This window comes from Mustela putorius, unplaced genomic scaffold, assembly GCF_011764305.1.
Source record: "Mustela putorius furo isolate JIRA1106 unplaced genomic scaffold, ASM1176430v1.1 tig00003988_pilon_pilon_pilon, whole genome shotgun sequence".
NCBI lineage: Eukaryota > Metazoa > Chordata > Mammalia > Carnivora > Mustelidae > Mustela > Mustela putorius.
In genome coordinates this window covers 3,022,104-3,039,935 of record NW_025422127.1, presented here as the reverse complement: position 1 = coordinate 3,039,935, position 17,832 = coordinate 3,022,104, and the positions used below count along the sequence as shown (strand labels likewise).

Sequence of the window (17,832 nt, the reverse complement as noted above, 5' to 3'; positions counted from 1 at the left end):
TAAAATAACAGAAACCGTGGGACAAAGTTGTCGCAAAATAACAATTCAAGACACGTGGCAACATTTTATGTTTCTTTATTTCCGTTCATCTTTCAGAGTCATCCATTTAGGACTCACGACAAACTTGTGAGGTAGGTGGATGGGTTCAGAAATTTGGCCAAGGGCACCTGGGGAGGTAAGAGTGGAGTCCTTTCAACAAACCCTGTAAATATTTGTTGAATGAGCAAAGTCTTTATTGGACATCTACTGTACGCTGGGAGCTGTGCTAGACTTCAGGGAATTAGAGAAGAGTAAACCACAGCCCTACCCTCCAAAATAATCTAATGGTGAGAAAATAGGGAACAGGCAAGTAACCACGTAAGATCATGTAAGTCCCATAAGATGAACAAACAGTGAAAGGGTCTCCAGGGAGAAAGAAATCACACCCAAACAGGAGGCTCTGTAAAAGTTTTTTTTCAGGAAAGAGGTGAAGAGTAATAAAGATTTTGACAAGTAGACATAGCCCTTCCAGGCAGAGAATCACCAGAAAGAATGAAGAAAACAAGGAATTTAGGTGTGGAAATAGGGAACAAAGAGTAGACATTTGGAATTTGTCCAGAGGTTGCAATACACATAGGAAACCAGTTGAAAATGAAAAAGAAGAGTAATTTGGGATCACTCAGGTTGGACTGAGTACCAAGCCAAGGGGTGTACTCTTGCTGTAGGCATCCGAAGCTAATCAGAGCCGATGTGGGAAGATCAACAGAGTTTGATAAGTGGCTTCAATGGGAGGGAATGGAGGCCAGGAATCCAGAGGAGGTGATATGTGGCCCAAGGAGTAAAAGGGAGCCCCAAGTAGAGGTAGCTCAGTGGGAAGAAAAAAGAGAGGAAGACAAAACACATTAGCAAGGAAGGACCAACAGGGCTTGGAAACCTGAAGAAAACCCAAAGATGAGAAAAACCTAGTACTTAGTGATCCCGGTTCCAGCTCCAAAAAGGATGAAGAAGCCATAGTCCAAAGGACAGCTTGCTGCCTATTTCCCCAGCTTTAGGGCAGGCAGGATTTGACCTAGTTAGGGCCATGGTCCCACCAGACTCTGTCTCCAGAAGCAAGAAGTGGGTGGTCTGAGGTTCATTCCTTCCTAGTCCCCCAGCAAAAGCCTGAATTCTTTGGATGCAGAGATGATCTTCTTTCCCTTTAAAAAAAAATTCCATTCAAATCTGGCAGGGAAAAAAGTCCATTCTGTATTAAAAACAAAACAAAACAAAACAAAAAACAACACAGCAGGACTGGAAGGGTTCAGGGACAGTCTATCTGCAACCACTGTTCTCACTTCCCATTTGTCACCCCTATCCCTAAAATTCTTCATTTCATCCTCTGGGAACAGGAACTGGGAACTTCCTTTGTGCTCTAACCCAGCGCTATGAGGGCTCTAAGATTCCTACCAAGCAGGCACCTCCCAGCACCAGCCCAAGAGTATCTAGGGGAACAAAGAGGGAAGGAGGAAAGAGAGAGGCAAAGGAAACCCATACTTCTCTTCCTCATGCTTATGGCTTTGGAGATACGGCAGTTCTTTTCTTAGGACAAGGGGTTCAGAGGAGCAGAAGGGTGTTGTCAAGCAGGTCTTGGTTCCCTTTGCCTGGCTCTATAGATGTTGACATTCTCATCCTCATCCCGCTGGGCCAGCTCCAGTTGGAAGTGCTGGGGCAGGAGGTGCTGAAAGAAGCTCTCTGTGCCATGTTCCTCTCTCATCTTGGAGGCCAGATAGATGGTGCCATGGGGCCCGCATAGGTGTTGGAGGGTGCCCAGCAGCAGTGGGAAGGTGGGCTCCAGGTACACGATATCAGCCCCCAGCACCAGGTCATAGTCTCCAGGGAAAACATGCTGGTCAATCCCCCAGGATAATGCGCGGACCTGGGCCTGACCTCCAGCCGGCACATTGGCCTGGACGTTGGCCTGGATCTGCTCTAGGGCCAGGGGCAGGTCAGTGATGGTAACATTGCCCCCTGAGAGAGAGGAAGGAAGAGAAATGCAAGTCAGACAGACCAATCGAGGGGTCTCGGCTCCTACCCAGAAGGCCCAGAGACCGGAGGGCCTAGAGAACAGTGTCCTGCCAGCCCAGAGTGCACACTTGGGCTTTTAGTTACCTTAACCTCCATCTCACTTGCTGCTGTCCTCGTTGCTTTACATTCTACAACATCAACCTTGTCTTTGAGCTGATCTTCAAATTCTCTGTCCAACATACAACCACTGGCGTCACCAGAAGCCTGGGCAGGACCGAGCTGGAGAAGGGCTATGTATGCATCCAGCCCCTACTGACCCACACCAAACTTCATGGGTCTGGAAAGCTTTCCAGAAGACATGGCCTCAGCAAGCCCCAAAGGACAAGCAGGAGTTAGTTAGGTGGAGCTTCCCAGACAGAGAACAGAGAGTGCAAAGGCCTGAGGATGAGAGCATCACAAGTTCAAGGAAGGCTGAACCTTAGGGCATGTGGAAGGAAAGAGAGAAGTATCAAGACCGGAGAATAACGATGACATGCTAAGAGACTCGAGTTTGATTCTGAGGGGGCTAGGTTTCATAGGTAGAAGCAGAGGGTGAGGATAATCAGATTAGCACCTCAGAAAGCTTCATTCGTGCAAGAAATACATGTACTGAGCCCTTACTAAGTTCTGGCAGCACAGTGGTGAGCAAGATAAAACCTCAGCACTTCCTTGAGTGTTGTGAGAGAGGTAGAGACACACAAGATACTGCGAAACAGATCCTGACCGTGACAACTGTTACAGACAAAGGAAAAATTCCTTCCTTCATTCATATTTATTTTGTGCCTCTGTGCCAGGTGCTGAGAATACACCAGTGAACCAATCAGACAAAAATCCCTCCCCTCAGAGGGATTCTGGTCTAGCAGCAAAAAATGGACAACAAACAAAACAAATCAAAGAAAATACACTGTACACCAGATGCTATGGCAAAGCATTAAGCAGAGAAGGGGGATAAGAATTGCTTCAGGGACGGGGCGGGACATGTAATTTTAAATTGAGTGGTTGGGAAATGGCTCGCTCAACAGATTATGTTTGGGCAAAGACCTGGAGGAAATGATGGAACAAACCACATGGATCTCTCAGGCTAAATGTACCAAATAAGGGACTAATACGTGCCGAGACCTTGGGGCAGGAGTGTGTCAGTAAGTCTGGGGAAGAGCAGGAAGGCCACTGGCTAGAGCAGAGTCTGCTAGAGATGCTCTCTCTCCCTCTCCCTCTGCCCCTCCCCATGCTCTCTTAAATAAAAATTGAATAAGTTAATAAATAAATATCTTTCAAATAAACAAGTGAATAAAGGATCACTCTGACTGCTGTGATGAGAAAGGATGGCAGGGGGACAAGTTCAGAAGTGAAGAGACCAGTTAGGAGACAGCTAACCCAACTGAGAGGTGATGCTCATTTGAACCAGGGTGGTAGCCCCATCTGAGAAATGGTCAGATCCTGAATGATTCTGAAGGTACAGTCAGCAGGATGTGCTGAGAGGCTGGACATGAAATACTAGAGAGAGGGGTCGTTTGAGCTGACTGACTAGAAGACTGAACTGCTATTTACTAAAAGGTAGAAGGCTATAGGAGGAGCAGGACTGGAGAGGAAGATCATTAGTTCCTGTCTATGTGTGAGGTGCCCACCAGACAACCACATGAAGATGTCGGGTAGGTAGGATGTTCCACAAACAAATCTGGAGATGGAAATGGGAGTTACAGGGTCATGAGCATAGAAACGGGATTTAAACCCATGAGGTGATGGGATTGCTTGGGAGTGGGGAGTATAGACAGAAAAGGGAAGCGGGCGGGGCACCCGGGGTTAAGCGTCTGCCTTTGGCTCAGACTGTGATCTCAGGGTCCTGGGATGAAGCCCTGCATTGGGGTCCCTGCTTGACGGGAAGTCTACTTCTTCCTCTCCCGCTCCCCCTGCTTGTGTTCCCTCTCTCACTGTGTCTCTCTTTGTCAAATAATAAATAAAATCTTTAAAAATTAAAAAATAAAAGAAAAAAGGAAAAAAAAAGGGAAGGGGTCAAAGGACAACTCCAGTGCAAGTGAGGTGGGCAGAAAGCAGAAGTGTGGTACCCTGGAAATGAAAGGAAGCATTTCAAAGAGGAGGGAGAGTCAAATGCTGCAAAGTCAAGTCAAGTGGGCTCATAACCAACTCCTGTACTTACAAACATGGAGTTGGTTTGACTGCTGCAAATAAGGGCAGAAACGTGGAATGGATTGAGGGAAAAGTAAGACAGGAACTACAGATGAAGAAGATTAACTCTTTTGAGGAGTTTTGTTATAAAGCAGAACAGAAAAATGGGGTGGTAACAAAAGAATATGTAGGACCAACAGTTTTTTTCTTTCTTTTTTTTTTTTTAAAGATTTTATTTATTTATTTGACAGAGAGAGAGATCACAAGTAGGCAGAGAAGCAGGCAGAGAGAGAGGAAGGGAAGCAGGCTCCCTGCTGAGCAGAGATCCCAGATGCGGGACTCGATCCCAGGACCCTGAGATCATGACCTGAGCGGAAGGCAGCGGCTTAACCCAGCACCCCCAACAGTTTTTTTCTAAGAGAAAATATGGCATATTTATATATGTAACACGTGTGTGTGTGTGTGTGTGAGTGTGCATGTGTGCGGGCGCGTGCACGTGTGTATAGAATGTTCCAGAGAAAAGGAAAAACTGGTGATGCAGGGGGGACAGGGGATGGGGAGGAGGTTTGCTGAACAATGTCTTTGAGTAGATAGAAAGTTCGGGGTCCTGTTGACAAGTGGAGAGCCTGACTTAGCTAGGAGCACAGTGTGTTTATGGATGGTAACAGGAGAGAAGGCAGCACTTAAAATGGACACAGTTAGGTGAGTAGACATTGTGACATGAACGTGGAAAATTTTCTATAACAAAATAGAAGCAATCAGAAGAGATGGGCAACAAAGCCATCAGCTGAGGGTGAAGATGGGATGGAGGCCAGTAGAGGTTTGAAGGGAAAGAAGGTAAAACAGATGTTTGGGAGAACAGAAGAATACGTGCACAATGGAAGAACACGTGCACTGCCAGTAACAGACTAGCTGGGCAGTGCTTAAGGACTTAAGTTTAGTAATGACAAATTCAAAACGAAACCAGTCAGCACGGTTGTGTATATACTAGGAGGCCTAAGCTAGCCTGGAGATGGGGATACCAAAGAGACTTTCCCTTGGAAGTGATGTTTGAGCTGAGCACTGAAGGATGCATCTGAATAAACCAGGTGGTTCAAGAGTACTATCTGTATGAAGGCTCCATGGATGAGAACATCAAGACAGACTTAAGGCACTGAGAGAAGGGTAACTGACAGCATGAGGAGCACAAGGGAGGGAGAAGCACAGAAAGAGGCCAGAGAGGGAGGCGGGACCGTGGAAGCCATGCCAAAGTTATTGGTTTGATTTTGAAAGAACAAGAACTCATTGAAAGATGGGAGTGAGAGGCGATTACAGGTGCATCTTGAAAAGATCACTCTGCTGGGTAGAGTGGGCAGAGGTCTGGGAGGGGGCAAGGAGTCAAAGCAGGAAGACGAGGTGGCCTAAATGCAGCAGGGCAGGCAAGTTCCCATGGTAGCATGGACTGGGGAGACATCAGTGTCGATGGGAAAACGTGAGATTTGAGAGATTTTTAGAAGATAAAATCAGTAGGATTTGAGTAATGGCTATGGGGGTGAAAAAAATGGACATGTCAAAGGTGATATCTAGGTTTCCCATTGGGTAGATGATGCTTTGGTTCACTGAGATGGGAACACCTGAAGGAAAAACAGCCTGGGTGCAGGAAGAACACAAGATCTACTTTTGGCATGCTTACCTTCCCATGGGTAAGCTTGAAGACACTTGTGAAAACCCAAGGAAGAAACAACAGTGGCCTGAACTGGAGATGGTAGGAAGAGGAGCAGACAACTGGGGAACTATTAAGGACTTATGACCCACAGGTTTGACTGATTGCCGAGATGTGAGCAGGAGAGAGCAAAGGACACGATGACACCTAGATTTCTTATTTGGCAGCTGGACAGGGGCAAAGGAGGAGAACCCAGTCTTGGAGCAAGTGGAAGCAGGTGTTCCCATCCATATTACTCACTTTTCTCCCATTTTAGCATAACTGTATATCTCTCCTCTGCTCTTCCTTCATGGAAAATTGCTTTTAACATCCCTTGGTTCTGTGAGCCTGCTGTGTTCGAACTGTTCACCTTCTCACTTCACAGTGCTTCTCTTTGAATTCCCAGGGATCAAGGGACACATAGCCAGAGCATGTCCACTGGCTCTGTGCATACATCACCATAATTCCAGTACCATAACATCTGCCCCCACCTTCCCCACTAGACCATAAGCTCCTCAAGAACAGGGAAGGTGTCTCACTCACTGTTATATCCCAGTACCTGGCACGATAGAAGGCTCCAAACAGATATTGACTGAATGAACACAAGAATGAATGCCTGTCTCTGGGAAGACTTCCCTGAATGTGACCTAGTTGTGTTCCCAAGAACAAAGACATTTGCATTACTAGGGAGATGACATCATAAGTGTTTTAAATGAGTGTTTTGGGTGTGAGGTTTTGCCTGCCCATTAGATTATAAATTAGGAGCTGTTTCCTTTGTAGTTTTGGATCCTTGAAAAAAAAGTGAAGCAAAATTTTCCTTACCTTTTCCTTCCCGAAGTCTGCAGTGCCTAATTCCTACCCCCACTTCCCCCACAAAAAACACCCTAACCCTCAAGAATTCACGCTTATTTCTCCCAAACAGTTAAAACCCTAAAAAACCTAATATCTGCTCTCCTCTGGTTTAATACAAGCAGATTGCTCCCCCTACAGAATGCCCCCAAAGATGCATTTTGACAAAACAGCATGTCAAAGCAAAGGCGGTTTTAAGTGACGGTATTATTCATGAAATCACAAAGAGCAAAAAAGTAGAAAAAAGTCCTACTCCTTCTAAGGCCTGCCCGGTTTTTATTTCCTGCCCCCAAATCAACCATCCTGGGTGCTTTCTCTGGCACACAGAAAGAGGATGCGCGCACGCACACACACACCCCGTTTGTTAAAAAGAGACTGGTCGGGTCGCAAATCACTCCCCTCCCAAGAATCCAGGGAGTGACAAATTTCTCCACGACCCAGTCCCCACCCCCACTCCACTCGTATAACAAAGCTCACGCACCCTGCAGCGCGGCCAGGATTCCCACGATGCCCGTCCCTGCGCCTAGTTCGATCACTTTCTTGCCTCGGAAATCCACATTTTGACTTTCAAAATAGTTGCACAGGCTCAGAGCCTACGGGGGGAAAGGGGGAGAGAGAAAGAAAAAGGCTGTCGCGTGGATGGTTCCATATGGCAGAGGGAGAGTCCAGAGTCCTGACCTCCCGGGGGCCCTCGTCCAGAGCCGCCCACTCCTCACCGCGTCCCACACGCGCGCCGCCACCCCGAGGCGGGACCCGAAGTTCTGTGTGATGCTCAGCACGTGCCCACAGAAATAGAACCGGCTTTTCTCCGAGTACGACTCCGCGAAAAGTCCGACTTCACGCGGGAACACGTATTCGGAGTCTGATTCACGATCTGAGCAGGGGTCGGCCATCCGGATGAGAGCGCACGCGGACCCCCAGGCCAGCGCTGGTATCCCGGATCTGGGACCGGCTGGGGGTGTGGGGCCGCGGATCGCCTGGGCTTCTCCGTGGCACCGAGCCCCGCCTTCCCGAGTTTGCCCTCCTCCCTCCAGTTTGACTTCCTGCAGATGGGATGAGAAGCTGCCCCTCCCGCTCCGGTCCCCAGCGCACACCCGACGGGGCTCACGTCGGACTTCGCGGGGCAGACCGGGCAGACAGGTCTGAGACCCGGGGAGAGGAGAGAGGAGTGAGAATTTTACTGTAGGAAGAGGGAGTCCTGGGACTCCTCTCACCTGCGGGATGCACAGGTGCCTGCAACTAGGAAAGAAACCCAGACCACTTAGAAGCGGGATAACGAAAGGGGTAGGGTGCCAGGACTGACTTTGCCAGTCCAGCTGGAGACCCGCGCAGCGAACGCCCACCGCTCCGGCCGCCGCCCACCCTCGCCGCGCAGGTCCGCGGAGTATACTGTTGGGTCTTTAAGAGGCGGGGTTGATTCGCAACGTGCCCGATTGCGTCATTATCCTGCGCCTCGAGCCTCGGTCTCCACGTGTGTTCAGTGGACAAACCCCGGACTGGGGATCATGGCGGGAGCTGAGAGTGGGGACGCGGCGGGAGCGGAGGCCCCGCAGCCCCAGAAGCGCTACTATCGGCAACGTGCTCACTCCAACCCCATGGCTGACCACACGCTGCGTTAGTGAGTGAGCAGGGCAGGGGGGCGGGAGCAGGGGGAGGTAAAGGAGGGCGGAATGTTTGCAGCATCCCGCAGCAATTCGGAAGGGCTGTTCCGGGACGGTCGGTAGGGTCACAGAGGCACCGGGAGGCTCGGCTGAGGCTCGGCTGGGTGACGTCAGCGTTAGAGGTGGGTCGGGGAGATTTAGGAGAGGGCGGAGTTGGAGGGCTGAGAGGGGGCGTGGCGTTCTGCCCCAAGTCCCAGTTGTGGGGTAAGTCCGGAAAGAGAGTAACTTAGACTGGAGTGTTGCAGGCGGAACGTTGTTTCCATCTTTCGGTTTCGTTTATCGGATTTAATAAAAAGCCAAACATAAACACACATCCCACCCACACCTTAATCCATCCTCTTCCCATAGAGCACATAAACAGAGTAAGGTCCCAGTGCCTTAGGCAGCCAATCTCTGGGGGAAGGGAACTTGTGACCCAAGAAGGAGAGCTGCCTGACCAGAGTCACATCAACTCCTAGAAGTGGAGATGGGCAGGTCAGCAATCATGAGCCTCATGATGGGCCTATGATTCACACTGGGGTTTAAGGGTGGTTTCCATTGTGTCTGCTAGAGACCACAGAGCCCAATGTTACAGAATTTTTGAGAATAGCTCTTCCCATTTACCTCCCACCCTTATCCATCTGCCCACACACATGTAGTACCACTTCCGCAATGGCTTGACCAACCTTCTCATGTCCCTCGTGTCTTCTTTCCAATAGCCCTGTGAAGCCTGAAGAGATGGACTGGTCTGAGCTATACCCAGAGTTCTTCACTCCACTGACTCAAAATAAGAGCCACGATGACCCAAAGGATAAGAAAGAAAAGAGAGCTCAGGCCCAAGTGGAGTTTGCAGACATAGGCTGTGGCTATGGTGGCCTATTAGGTAACACTCTGGCCTTTTCTCTAGGGCATGGAGAGGCAATGTCTAGGTTGTGCTACCTCAGCAGGTTTGGTGGGGGCCATAGTTGGCCTTTCCCCTTCGGACCAGACACCAGTGCTGTGACATCAGTGTGGAGAACCTCTGCTTTCCCCGTACTCTGGGTCTGTGGCCTTTGTCCTGGAGAAGGGAGGGTGTTGACCCAAATGCCTCTTAGAACTTGGGTTGTTCTGTCTGGCCCCACCCCTGGCCTCGGTCCCTCCTTGAGCCGTTTCACCTGCAAGGTGCCGGGTCAGTGAGCTGGTCAGCACAAGCGTCAGAGATAAGTCACTGTAGCCAGTGATCCTGAACTGTCTTTCTGAGGGATTCCACCACTCTCCCTCTCTGCCCCACTGCTTCACCAAAACTCATTGTTTCTGTTCTACTCTCGTGTTTTCAAGTTCCTTCTGTATTGTCTGATTGTCTGTATTGTCCCAGCCCTGCATGCCAGGCCACTTCTCTATTTTTAGATCTTCCCATAGAGGTAACAGTATGACAGAGAGAGGAGAAACATGGTACTTGGGGGCAGAAGAGCTCAGTTCAAGTTCAAGTTCTGCCTCTTCTTAGCTCTGTGACCTTGGGCATTTCTGACCTCAGTATCCTCATCTTCTCAATTTACACAGAGTGTTAGGAGGATTAACTGAGTCAATGTGTGAAAACACTGAAAACTCGGAAGCACTTGCAAATATACATGTATTCCCAGGCCCTCCCACTTCCAGTCTGGGTAATAGTCTTTGGATCTAAGCCTAACCCTAACCTTAACCCTCTTCTCCAGCATAGAACCAGCCATATACATATCTCTTCAACCACACTTGCCATTCGTGATTTTGGCAGTTGCAGATTGGCAGTTCCTTTCTTTTCTTGACCCCTTTGTACTTCCTGTAAGTATGAGGTTGACGATTCCATTCCTATTTCTGTGTCCAGTGGAACTGTCACCGTTGTTCCCGGACACACTGATCCTGGGTCTGGAGATCCGGGTGAAAGTCTCAGACTATGTACAAGACCGGATTCGGGCCCTTCGAGCAGCTCCTGGAGGTGGCTTCCAGAACATCGCCTGTCTCCGTAGCAATGCCATGAAACACCTTCCTAACTTCTTCCGCAAGGGCCAGGTGGGGAGCGGCTCCGGTGGGTAAGGCTGGTAGGCAGGTATGGCACTGAAGCCAGGCTCTCAACCCTGTCAATGCCTGTCTGTCTCACAGCTGACAAAGATGTTCTTCCTCTTCCCTGACCCACATTTCAAGAGGACGAAGCACAAGTGGCGAATCATCAGTCCCACACTGCTGGCAGAATATGCCTACGTGCTTAGAGTTGGGGTGAGTTGGGAGTGGGAGGGAGGGAGGGTTGAGCGGCCTATTCAGAGACCTTCCACTAAGAATTCCACTTAATTAATAAATTAAGCATTTAGGACTCATGCCACCACTCCCATCATCACCCTGCTCAGCTGCATGCAGCCCCCCATCTCGGGTGATTTTTGCCTCTGCAGGGGCTTGTATATACCATAACTGATGTGCTGGAGCTACATGACTGGATGTGCGCCCACTTTGAAAGGCACCCCCTTTTTGAGCGTGTGCCCCTGGAGGAACTGGTAGGTAGGGGCCCTGAGGGGAGTTGTGACAATGCAGGCCTTTTCCGGAGTGGTTCTGTATTCTTTGAACCCAGCTCAGTGCCAGGAGGCTGGGGTGAGAGTCTCAGGGCCAGGGGCTGTCTGAAAGGTGGGCAAGGACTTATGGAATCCTTCTTTTTCCCAGAGTGAAGACCCCATTGTGGGACATCTGGGCACCTCAACTGAGGAGGGAAAGAAAGTCTTACGCAACGGAGGCAAGAATTTCCCAGCCATCTTCCGAAGAATACAGGATCCCACCCTGCAGCCAGTGACCCTCAGTCCCACCCCTCTTGGCCACTGACAGCCTACCTTGCCTTAGCTTGATCACAGGACCTTCCTAGCCGAGACTGCCAGGGCCAAGAGGGAACAGTTTTTCAAAGAAGTTGGGAGAACTTCCCAAGCCAGAAGCCTGAGATTCACAACTGACCTCTCATCTTCTTGCCTGTCTACCACCAACAGAAAGCAAAAGAAGCTAACTGGGAAGGTCAAAAGACCTTGGACCAGAAGGGATGTTTGGAAGGGTGTGGGGTCTTGCCCTTCCTTAGCACTCCCTTCTTCTGGGATCTCTCCTTCTCAGTGAAAGTGAGGAATGCAGTTCTCCACTATCCATCTAAACAGCTTGCTAGACTCAAATTGCCTGTCCACTTGTGTTTACTTTGCAGTCCTGGAGATAACGTGTGTGCATGTGCCCCTGCCCATGCTGCTATTTCTTGGGAAAGGCTAGAGCATGTATCACGTGCCTTCTCCCATCCCCAACCCCCAATCCTCTCCCTGCCTGAAACTTGACCTGAGGAATCTGCTGTCTTTATTGTTGCTGTCTCTGGAGAGTCCTGGGTCGGGATGGTGGAGACCCTCTCCTTTTTCATGTTGACCTTCGATTCCAGAATTTCAGAGCTAACTGGCACAGATCCCAGTGGCAGCAGGGTGGAGGAGTAAGGAGCAGAGAACTAAACTGCAGGATTCTGAGGCTAAAAGCAAAAATGGACTGCTGACTAGAAATCCCCCCTCCTCTCAAAACGACTGAGTCAGCTGGAGATTCAGAGCACTCACGTAGCCCTTCTTCCATCTAGGAGCCCAGAGAAGTCTCTCAACTTTTCTAATTTGTGAAAGGTTCCTTTGTTTCTGCTCCTGAAGCCCTAGGTTTCCATGGCTAGAAAGACAGGGTTTGTTGACCTAAAAGACTAACCCCTTCTCAAGGAGCAGAGATGAAGGCTTCTGGAGCCATTTTAACCCATTAACCTACCCACCATCTGCCCAGTGTCAGGTACAGGAGGTGGGAAAGCTGTGGGAGTGCCAGCAAGTTCTGCCTAGCTATGGAGAAGGCACAGCCCCATATACCAAGAATATGGAGACGGCTACAGCTGTGCCTCTTCCCTTCCCGAAGGCTGAAGGGTGGGGAATTCCTGACAATGGTCCCAAGAGGGCCTGGCTCCCTGGGGAAGTAAGAATACTAGAGACTGACTCTGTACCTCAATATCCTAAACCTCACCAAAGAGCCTTTACCAGGAAGATATCTTTAGGCAACTGGACCAGGGCACCAGCCCAGAAAGGGGGAACCAAGGCAGACCTCCCTTCCCAAGAGGGTCATTAGGAACAAGAGACCCCAGAGAGCTGCAAGGTAACTCCAGCCCCGCCTACTGTGCCTGGGTGCTAATCTTCAGCTCAACCACTTAGGAGGGGATTGGCTGAGGAGCTTGAAGAGGGGGCGTTGCCACTCTCTCACCCAAAGATTTAAATAGGGGCTCAGGAAAGCAAGCAAGATGCCTGGGAGAAGTCCTCTCCTTCATGGGTTCCCTGAACCAGACCATGACCCAGACCCTCAAGCTGGCCTCCAGAGTGTTCCAGCGCATCCACTGTGCTCCCAAGCTGGGCACCTCACTGGGTTCCAGAGGCTCCGACTCAGCGCCCCGGAGCTTGGCGGACATTCCAGGCCCCTCCATGCCAGTCTTCCTTGCTGAACTCTTCTGCAAGGGGGGTCTGTCACGCCTACATGAGCTGCAGGTAGAGGTGGACCTTCATGGGAATGGAATGCTGGGGAAACGGGCTTTGACAACACCAGAAAAGACGGACTAGTACGCAAAGTAGGAGGAGGGCCAGTGACAACAGATACCCATGAATTAGAAAAGTTGGAACTGCGGGTGGTGGTTGGACCTGCGCGGGGTCCAACCCCACACCCAGCAGAAGAGTGCGCTCAAAAAGCGCCTTCTCACGGTACTGAAGTGGAGGCCAGGTATGTCTAGAACAAGTGGCCAGGGAGGTGGAAATGCACAGTACCTTCCCCGCGCGTCGGACTTAAAGCTACAGGCGCTCCTCTTCAGTTACTAGGAGTTTGTTCTGAGATAGTCCACGTGAGGAGCCTTCAAGGATTTCTTCGCCTCGGCTCAGCCCGGGTGACCTAAGAGAAGTCCTGAATATCTGCTTTATGCAGAGGCCCTCCGTTTTGCCCATCGCACCCAAACTTCTAGGGATGGGAAGTGGGGGAAAGAAAAGGAGGAAGGGTTTGCAGCATCACGGCTATATTCTAGCTGGGAGTCGGTGAAGAAACAAGCTCCCTCTTGCAAAACCCAGCCAACATCCTTGACGTTGACAGGGACCAAGCTGGAGGGCCCCGGCTGGGGTCTCCAGTGTCTTCCATGCCGGTTCTCCCAGGTGCAGGGCGTTTCGCGCTTTGGGCCGGTGTGGTTGGCCAGCTTCGGGACGGTGCGCACTGTGTACGTGGCAGCCCCCGCGCTCGTCGAGCAGCTCTTGCGACAGGAGGGGCCCCGGCCGGAGCGCTGCAGCTTCTCACCCTGGGCAGAGCACCGTCGCCGCCAGCAGCGGGGTTGCGGACTGCTCACCGCGTGAGTCTTCCCTGGCCCCAAAGCCCTAACGCCCGGCTGCTGCGTCCCTCTCCTGTAGCTGGTCTGGGAACAGTCTGTCTCGGGGTGTGGAAGGAGACTGGCCTCTCCCCCACAACCGTCTAGCACACTGTGTTTCCCACCCTAGCCTGTTTCCCTCAGGCTCAGGTAGAACCCCGCCTTGGTCCCCCACCCATCTCCTTGTCTTTGTGGAGTCCGGAATCCTGGAAATCTGTTGAAGGGGCGAAGGTACCAGGACCTAGATGGAATGTAAGATTCCGTGACTCAAGTTACCCAGGAACGCAGCCCTCCCTGCCCCCCAGCTAGGAAATGAGTAACGAGGAAGGGGGACGGAAAGCAGGCGCAGGCAGGAGCAGGGTTTTGTACCCCAAGGGAGCAGCTGCAATCCTTTTCCTGGCCACCCCAGCCGAATACGCTCCATCTTCACCGCAGCCAGCCGGGTTGGCCGCCTCCACATACCCCCATCCGCCCTGATGCGCCCCCTCTCTGCACACCCGCAGGGAAGGCGAAGAATGGCAAAAGCTCCGTAGCCTCCTGGCCCCGCTGCTCCTCCGGCCTCAGGCGGCCTCCCGATATGCCGGGACCCTGGACGACGTGGTCCATGACCTTGTGCGGCGACTGCGGCACCAACGGGGACGCGGTGCTGGGCCGCCCACCCTGGTTCGGGACGTGGCTGGAGAGTTTTACAAATTTGGACTAGAAGGTGAGTCCCAAGACCGGGCAAGCATGGGAGGCTCCCGCCTGGTCTCCGGGTGCCCTGACAGCGCCCCCTCCCGCCCAGGCATAGCGGCGGTGCTCCTGGGTTCCCGCCTGGGCTGCCTGGAGGCCGAAGTGCCTCCCGACACAGAGACCTTCATCCGCGCGGTGGGATCGGTGTTTGTGTCCACGCTACTGACCATGGCGATGCCCAGCTGGCTTCACCGCCTCGTGCCCGGACCCTGGGACCGCCTCTGCCGAGACTGGGACCAGATGTTTGCATTTGGTAAGGCCCGGAAATGAAGTGGGGATAGGGCAACATAAAGCTGTTTATGGATGGTGAGGCATCCCTGTACCTTCCCCACACAGCCCAGCAGCACGTGGAGAGGCGGGAGGCTGAGGTAGCCTTGAGGAGCAAGGGAAAGCCTGAGGAGGACTTGGGATCTGGGACACACCTGACCTACTTCCTGTTCCGGGAAGAGTTGCCTGCTCCGTCCATCCTGGGCAATGTGACGGAGCTGCTACTGGCTGGAGTGGACACAGTGAGTTTCTTCTCCATGTTGGGAGCCCCACTTCCAGAGCTTAGCCTCTCCAGTTTCAGGGGCCACTTTGCCGCTGCAGGGGATCCACCGTGACCCTTTTGTCCAGCTTGGCTTAACATTTCCTGAACTCCAGACGGCCTCATATTCTGCCCGCTTTACTGGCTGTCCACTCTCAAAACCTCTGAGACTCTCAGCTTTCCCCCCAGGTATCCAACACACTCTCCTGGGCTCTGTATGAACTCTCCCGACACCCTGAAGTCCAGACAGCTCTCCACTCTGAGATCACAGCGGCCCTGGGCCCTGGCTCCAATTCCCACCCCTCTGCTACTGCTCTATCCCAGCTGCCCCTGATGAAGGCAGTAGTCAAGGAAGTGCTAAGGTGAGGGGACAGGAGAGGAGAAGCTAAAGAAAATGTTGGGAAGGGCTGGGGAAGGAGATGCTGAATGGGAGTGGGGAGGAAGTGCAAGGAAAATGCATACTCCTGACCAAGAATGGCTTTGGATGTCAAGGGCTTGGGGTCAAGAGGAAGGCTACAGCCCCCAGCCTCACCTTGCTATTTCCCTCTTGTTCTGCAATCCAGATTGTATCCTGTGGTACCTGGAAATTCCCGTGTCCCAGACAAAGACATTCGCGTGGGTGACTATATTATCCCCAAAAACGTGAGTAGAGCCGATGGGCCCCTTTTGTTAAGCCATCCCTCACAATCTTAGGCCCCATCTTGTTTTCAAACACTCCATATAAGCCCTTCACCTTCCCTTTGGCCTGAATGCCTCTCTCTGGAATGTAATGGTGCAGTGGAGCAATCATTCCAAAATTAGCCCCAGAAAACTTACCCCATCACCAACCAGCGCCTGCCTTTTCTCCAATCCATATATCCTCTTTCTATGTCCCTCCCTGCTTCCGTGGGCCCAAACTGACAAGTTTATGTTCCTTCCCCATCAGACGCTGGTCACATTGTGTCATTATGCCACTTCAAGGGACCCTACCCAGTTTCCAGAACCAAATTCTTTTCGTCCAGCTCGATGGCTGGGGGAAGGTCCAGGCCCCCACCCATTTGCCTCTCTTCCCTTTGGTTTCGGCAAGCGCAGCTGCATGGGGAGACGCCTGGCAGAGCTGGAGCTGCAGATGGCTTTGGCTCAGGTGAGTGATCTGGACATACCTTCCCCAGACATGAGAGACTCTGACCCTCTAAAGCTATGAGGTCTTTTGACAAGCATAGCAAAATGTATGAATTGGTAAACCTAATCCTCTGAAACTTAGCAATCCTGTTTTAAGTCTAGAGTGAGCAAGGATATTTGGACATTTTTTTGCCCTGCTATAATCCCTTAAGAAATTCCCTACTGACCACAGGTGTCATTTCAGATTTGACCAACCTAACACTAATAATACCCTTTAGCAATCAAACCCACCATTATAGACCCCTCCCAAAGTGAGAGCCTTCTTCTTCTCTTTCCAGATCTTGACCCACTTTGAGGTAAAGCCTGAGCCAGGTGCTGCCCCAATCCGACCCATGACCCGGACTGTCCTGGTACCCGAGAGGAGCATCAACCTACAGTTTGTAGACAGATAGTCCTGTGGAAGGAGGCTATCACCATCAACCTTTCTCTCATTGTAGGGATTTATTAGCCACAAGACCAAGAGATATGGATTCCCCCTGAGACCTATTTGACTAGACTGGTTGGAAGGACCCTAGCAAACTGCTTGAGGCAGCCCTGACCAAGGTGTGAAATATGCCTTGACCTGACCCTTCGGGTCCTGAGAAAACCAGAGTCCCTTTGCCTACTCAGCTTTTCTCCTGGTCTCAATCATACGCATCCTTCAAGGGCCAGCTCAGATCTGAACTCATAGTGTTGGGTGGCCTGAGGATGGATTCCACCACTGCCTTTTTGGGCTTCCACAGTGTTCAGGAGCTGCTGGGTAAGCACTTACCATGACATGAACTCAGTTATGCATCTGGTCTGTACCTGGTTGGTCTTTCTTCTTGTGTGTGAGCTCTTTGAGAGGAAGAACGAGACCTTATTCCATCTTTATATCCCCTGAGTGGGTGGTGCCATACAGGCTCAGACTGAATCTGAACCATGTGGCAGAAGGGATAAGCAGCTTACCAGGAACTGTCTACTCTCCTTTTTCTTCATCTTCTCTCTAGCAAGGTGAGTCAGCCCTCACCTGCTTTATGATGTTTTAAAACTCTCCTTGACTCTCTGGTCACCATTAGAGGTTGGCTTGTCCCACCACTTAGTTCCTGGGCAGAGACGCCTTTGGGCCTCTAAGCCTTCCTTTTATATATTGGTATTTTTTAATATTCACAGTTTTGAAATAAAAGAATCAAATGTTCCATCCTTGGTTTTGACTTACTTCTCTTCCATTTCTACTTCCTACAAGTCCAGGAGGCAAGACCCTCACCCAAATCCGCTGCTTTGATTTCTCTTGTCCTGGCAGTGACCTCCGTAACAATGGGAGGTCTAGACACCTGGGAGAGTGGTTTGCCTCACAAACCCAATACGTTTCTGTCTGTGCTGGGAAGAGCCAGAGTTTGGCTCCCTGTAAGAGATTAAGGGGGTGGTGGTGAAAAGTAATGCCAGGGTTAGCCTGTAGAAATGGGTTGGGGAGCTAGGGATTTGCAAAGATGGCCAGAGGCAACTGACTCTGTTGGAAGTACTTCTGGAACCTGGACTGCTAGGACCAAAGAGTATCTGCCCTCTCTGGAAAAGTTGCTCTGAGGTAATTTTCTTCAGAGAAAGACAGGGATACATGCACAGAAGTGAAGTTAGACAGACAGGATGAAAGCTGAGTGTGGAGGCATCCAGAAGCCCTGGGGCCTTGAGGCAGAAGCAGGTAGGGCAGAAGGATCCTCTGTTTCCCTGAGTCAGCATTCTCTGGCCCCCCCAGAGGCTGGGCACA

At 51.1% G+C, this 17,832-nt stretch overlaps 3 protein-coding genes across 7 annotated transcripts; 2 read left to right on the top strand and 1 right to left on the bottom strand.

The window, feature by feature from the left end:
• Positions 1-59: 59 nt before the first annotated feature.
• EEF1AKMT3 (EEF1A lysine methyltransferase 3) lies at positions 60-7,670 on the bottom strand. 2 transcript variants are annotated; one of them, XR_006604258.1, is made up of 4 exons: positions 7,393-7,670; positions 7,158-7,269; positions 1,513-1,986; positions 60-1,175 (listed from the first exon to the last, which is right to left on the bottom strand). XR_006604258.1 is itself a non-coding variant. In XM_004773269.3 (3 exons), exons 1-3 carry the CDS (start codon positions 7,567-7,569, stop codon positions 1,595-1,597), a joined length of 681 nt encoding a protein of 226 aa, XP_004773326.1. In that variant the 5' UTR covers positions 7,570-7,670; the 3' UTR covers positions 60-1,594. The 2 variants fall into 2 exon arrangements, 1 of the variants encoding a protein (XP_004773326.1); XM_004773269.3 differs by having other exon boundaries at positions 60-1,986.
• Positions 7,671-7,712: 42 nt separating this feature from the next.
• METTL1 (methyltransferase 1, tRNA methylguanosine) lies at positions 7,713-11,468 on the top strand. Of its 4 annotated transcripts, none has more exons than XM_045071627.1 (6): positions 7,713-7,816; positions 9,036-9,199; positions 10,157-10,341; positions 10,432-10,545; positions 10,716-10,817; positions 10,981-11,468. In XM_045071627.1, the coding sequence occupies exons 1-6, from the start codon at positions 7,731-7,733 to the stop codon at positions 11,134-11,136; spliced, it is 807 nt and encodes a 268-aa protein (XP_044927562.1). In that variant the 5' UTR covers positions 7,713-7,730; the 3' UTR covers positions 11,137-11,468. The 4 variants fall into 4 exon arrangements, with proteins under 4 accessions (XP_044927562.1, XP_012901581.2, XP_044927563.1 ...); XM_013046127.2 differs by lacking the exon at positions 7,713-7,816 and adding an exon at positions 8,039-8,294; XM_045071629.1 differs by lacking the exon at positions 7,713-7,816 and adding an exon at positions 8,566-8,811.
• Positions 11,469-11,621: 153 nt separating this feature from the next.
• LOC101674682 (25-hydroxyvitamin D-1 alpha hydroxylase, mitochondrial) lies at positions 11,622-17,266 on the top strand. The gene is made up of 9 exons (XM_004773274.3): positions 11,622-12,836; positions 13,485-13,675; positions 14,194-14,396; positions 14,475-14,675; positions 14,759-14,931; positions 15,138-15,310; positions 15,512-15,590; positions 15,874-16,071; positions 16,388-17,266. The coding sequence occupies exons 1-9, from the start codon at positions 12,621-12,623 to the stop codon at positions 16,499-16,501; spliced, it is 1,548 nt and encodes a 515-aa protein (XP_004773331.2). The 5' UTR covers positions 11,622-12,620; the 3' UTR covers positions 16,502-17,266.
• Positions 17,267-17,832: the final 566 nt, after the last annotated feature.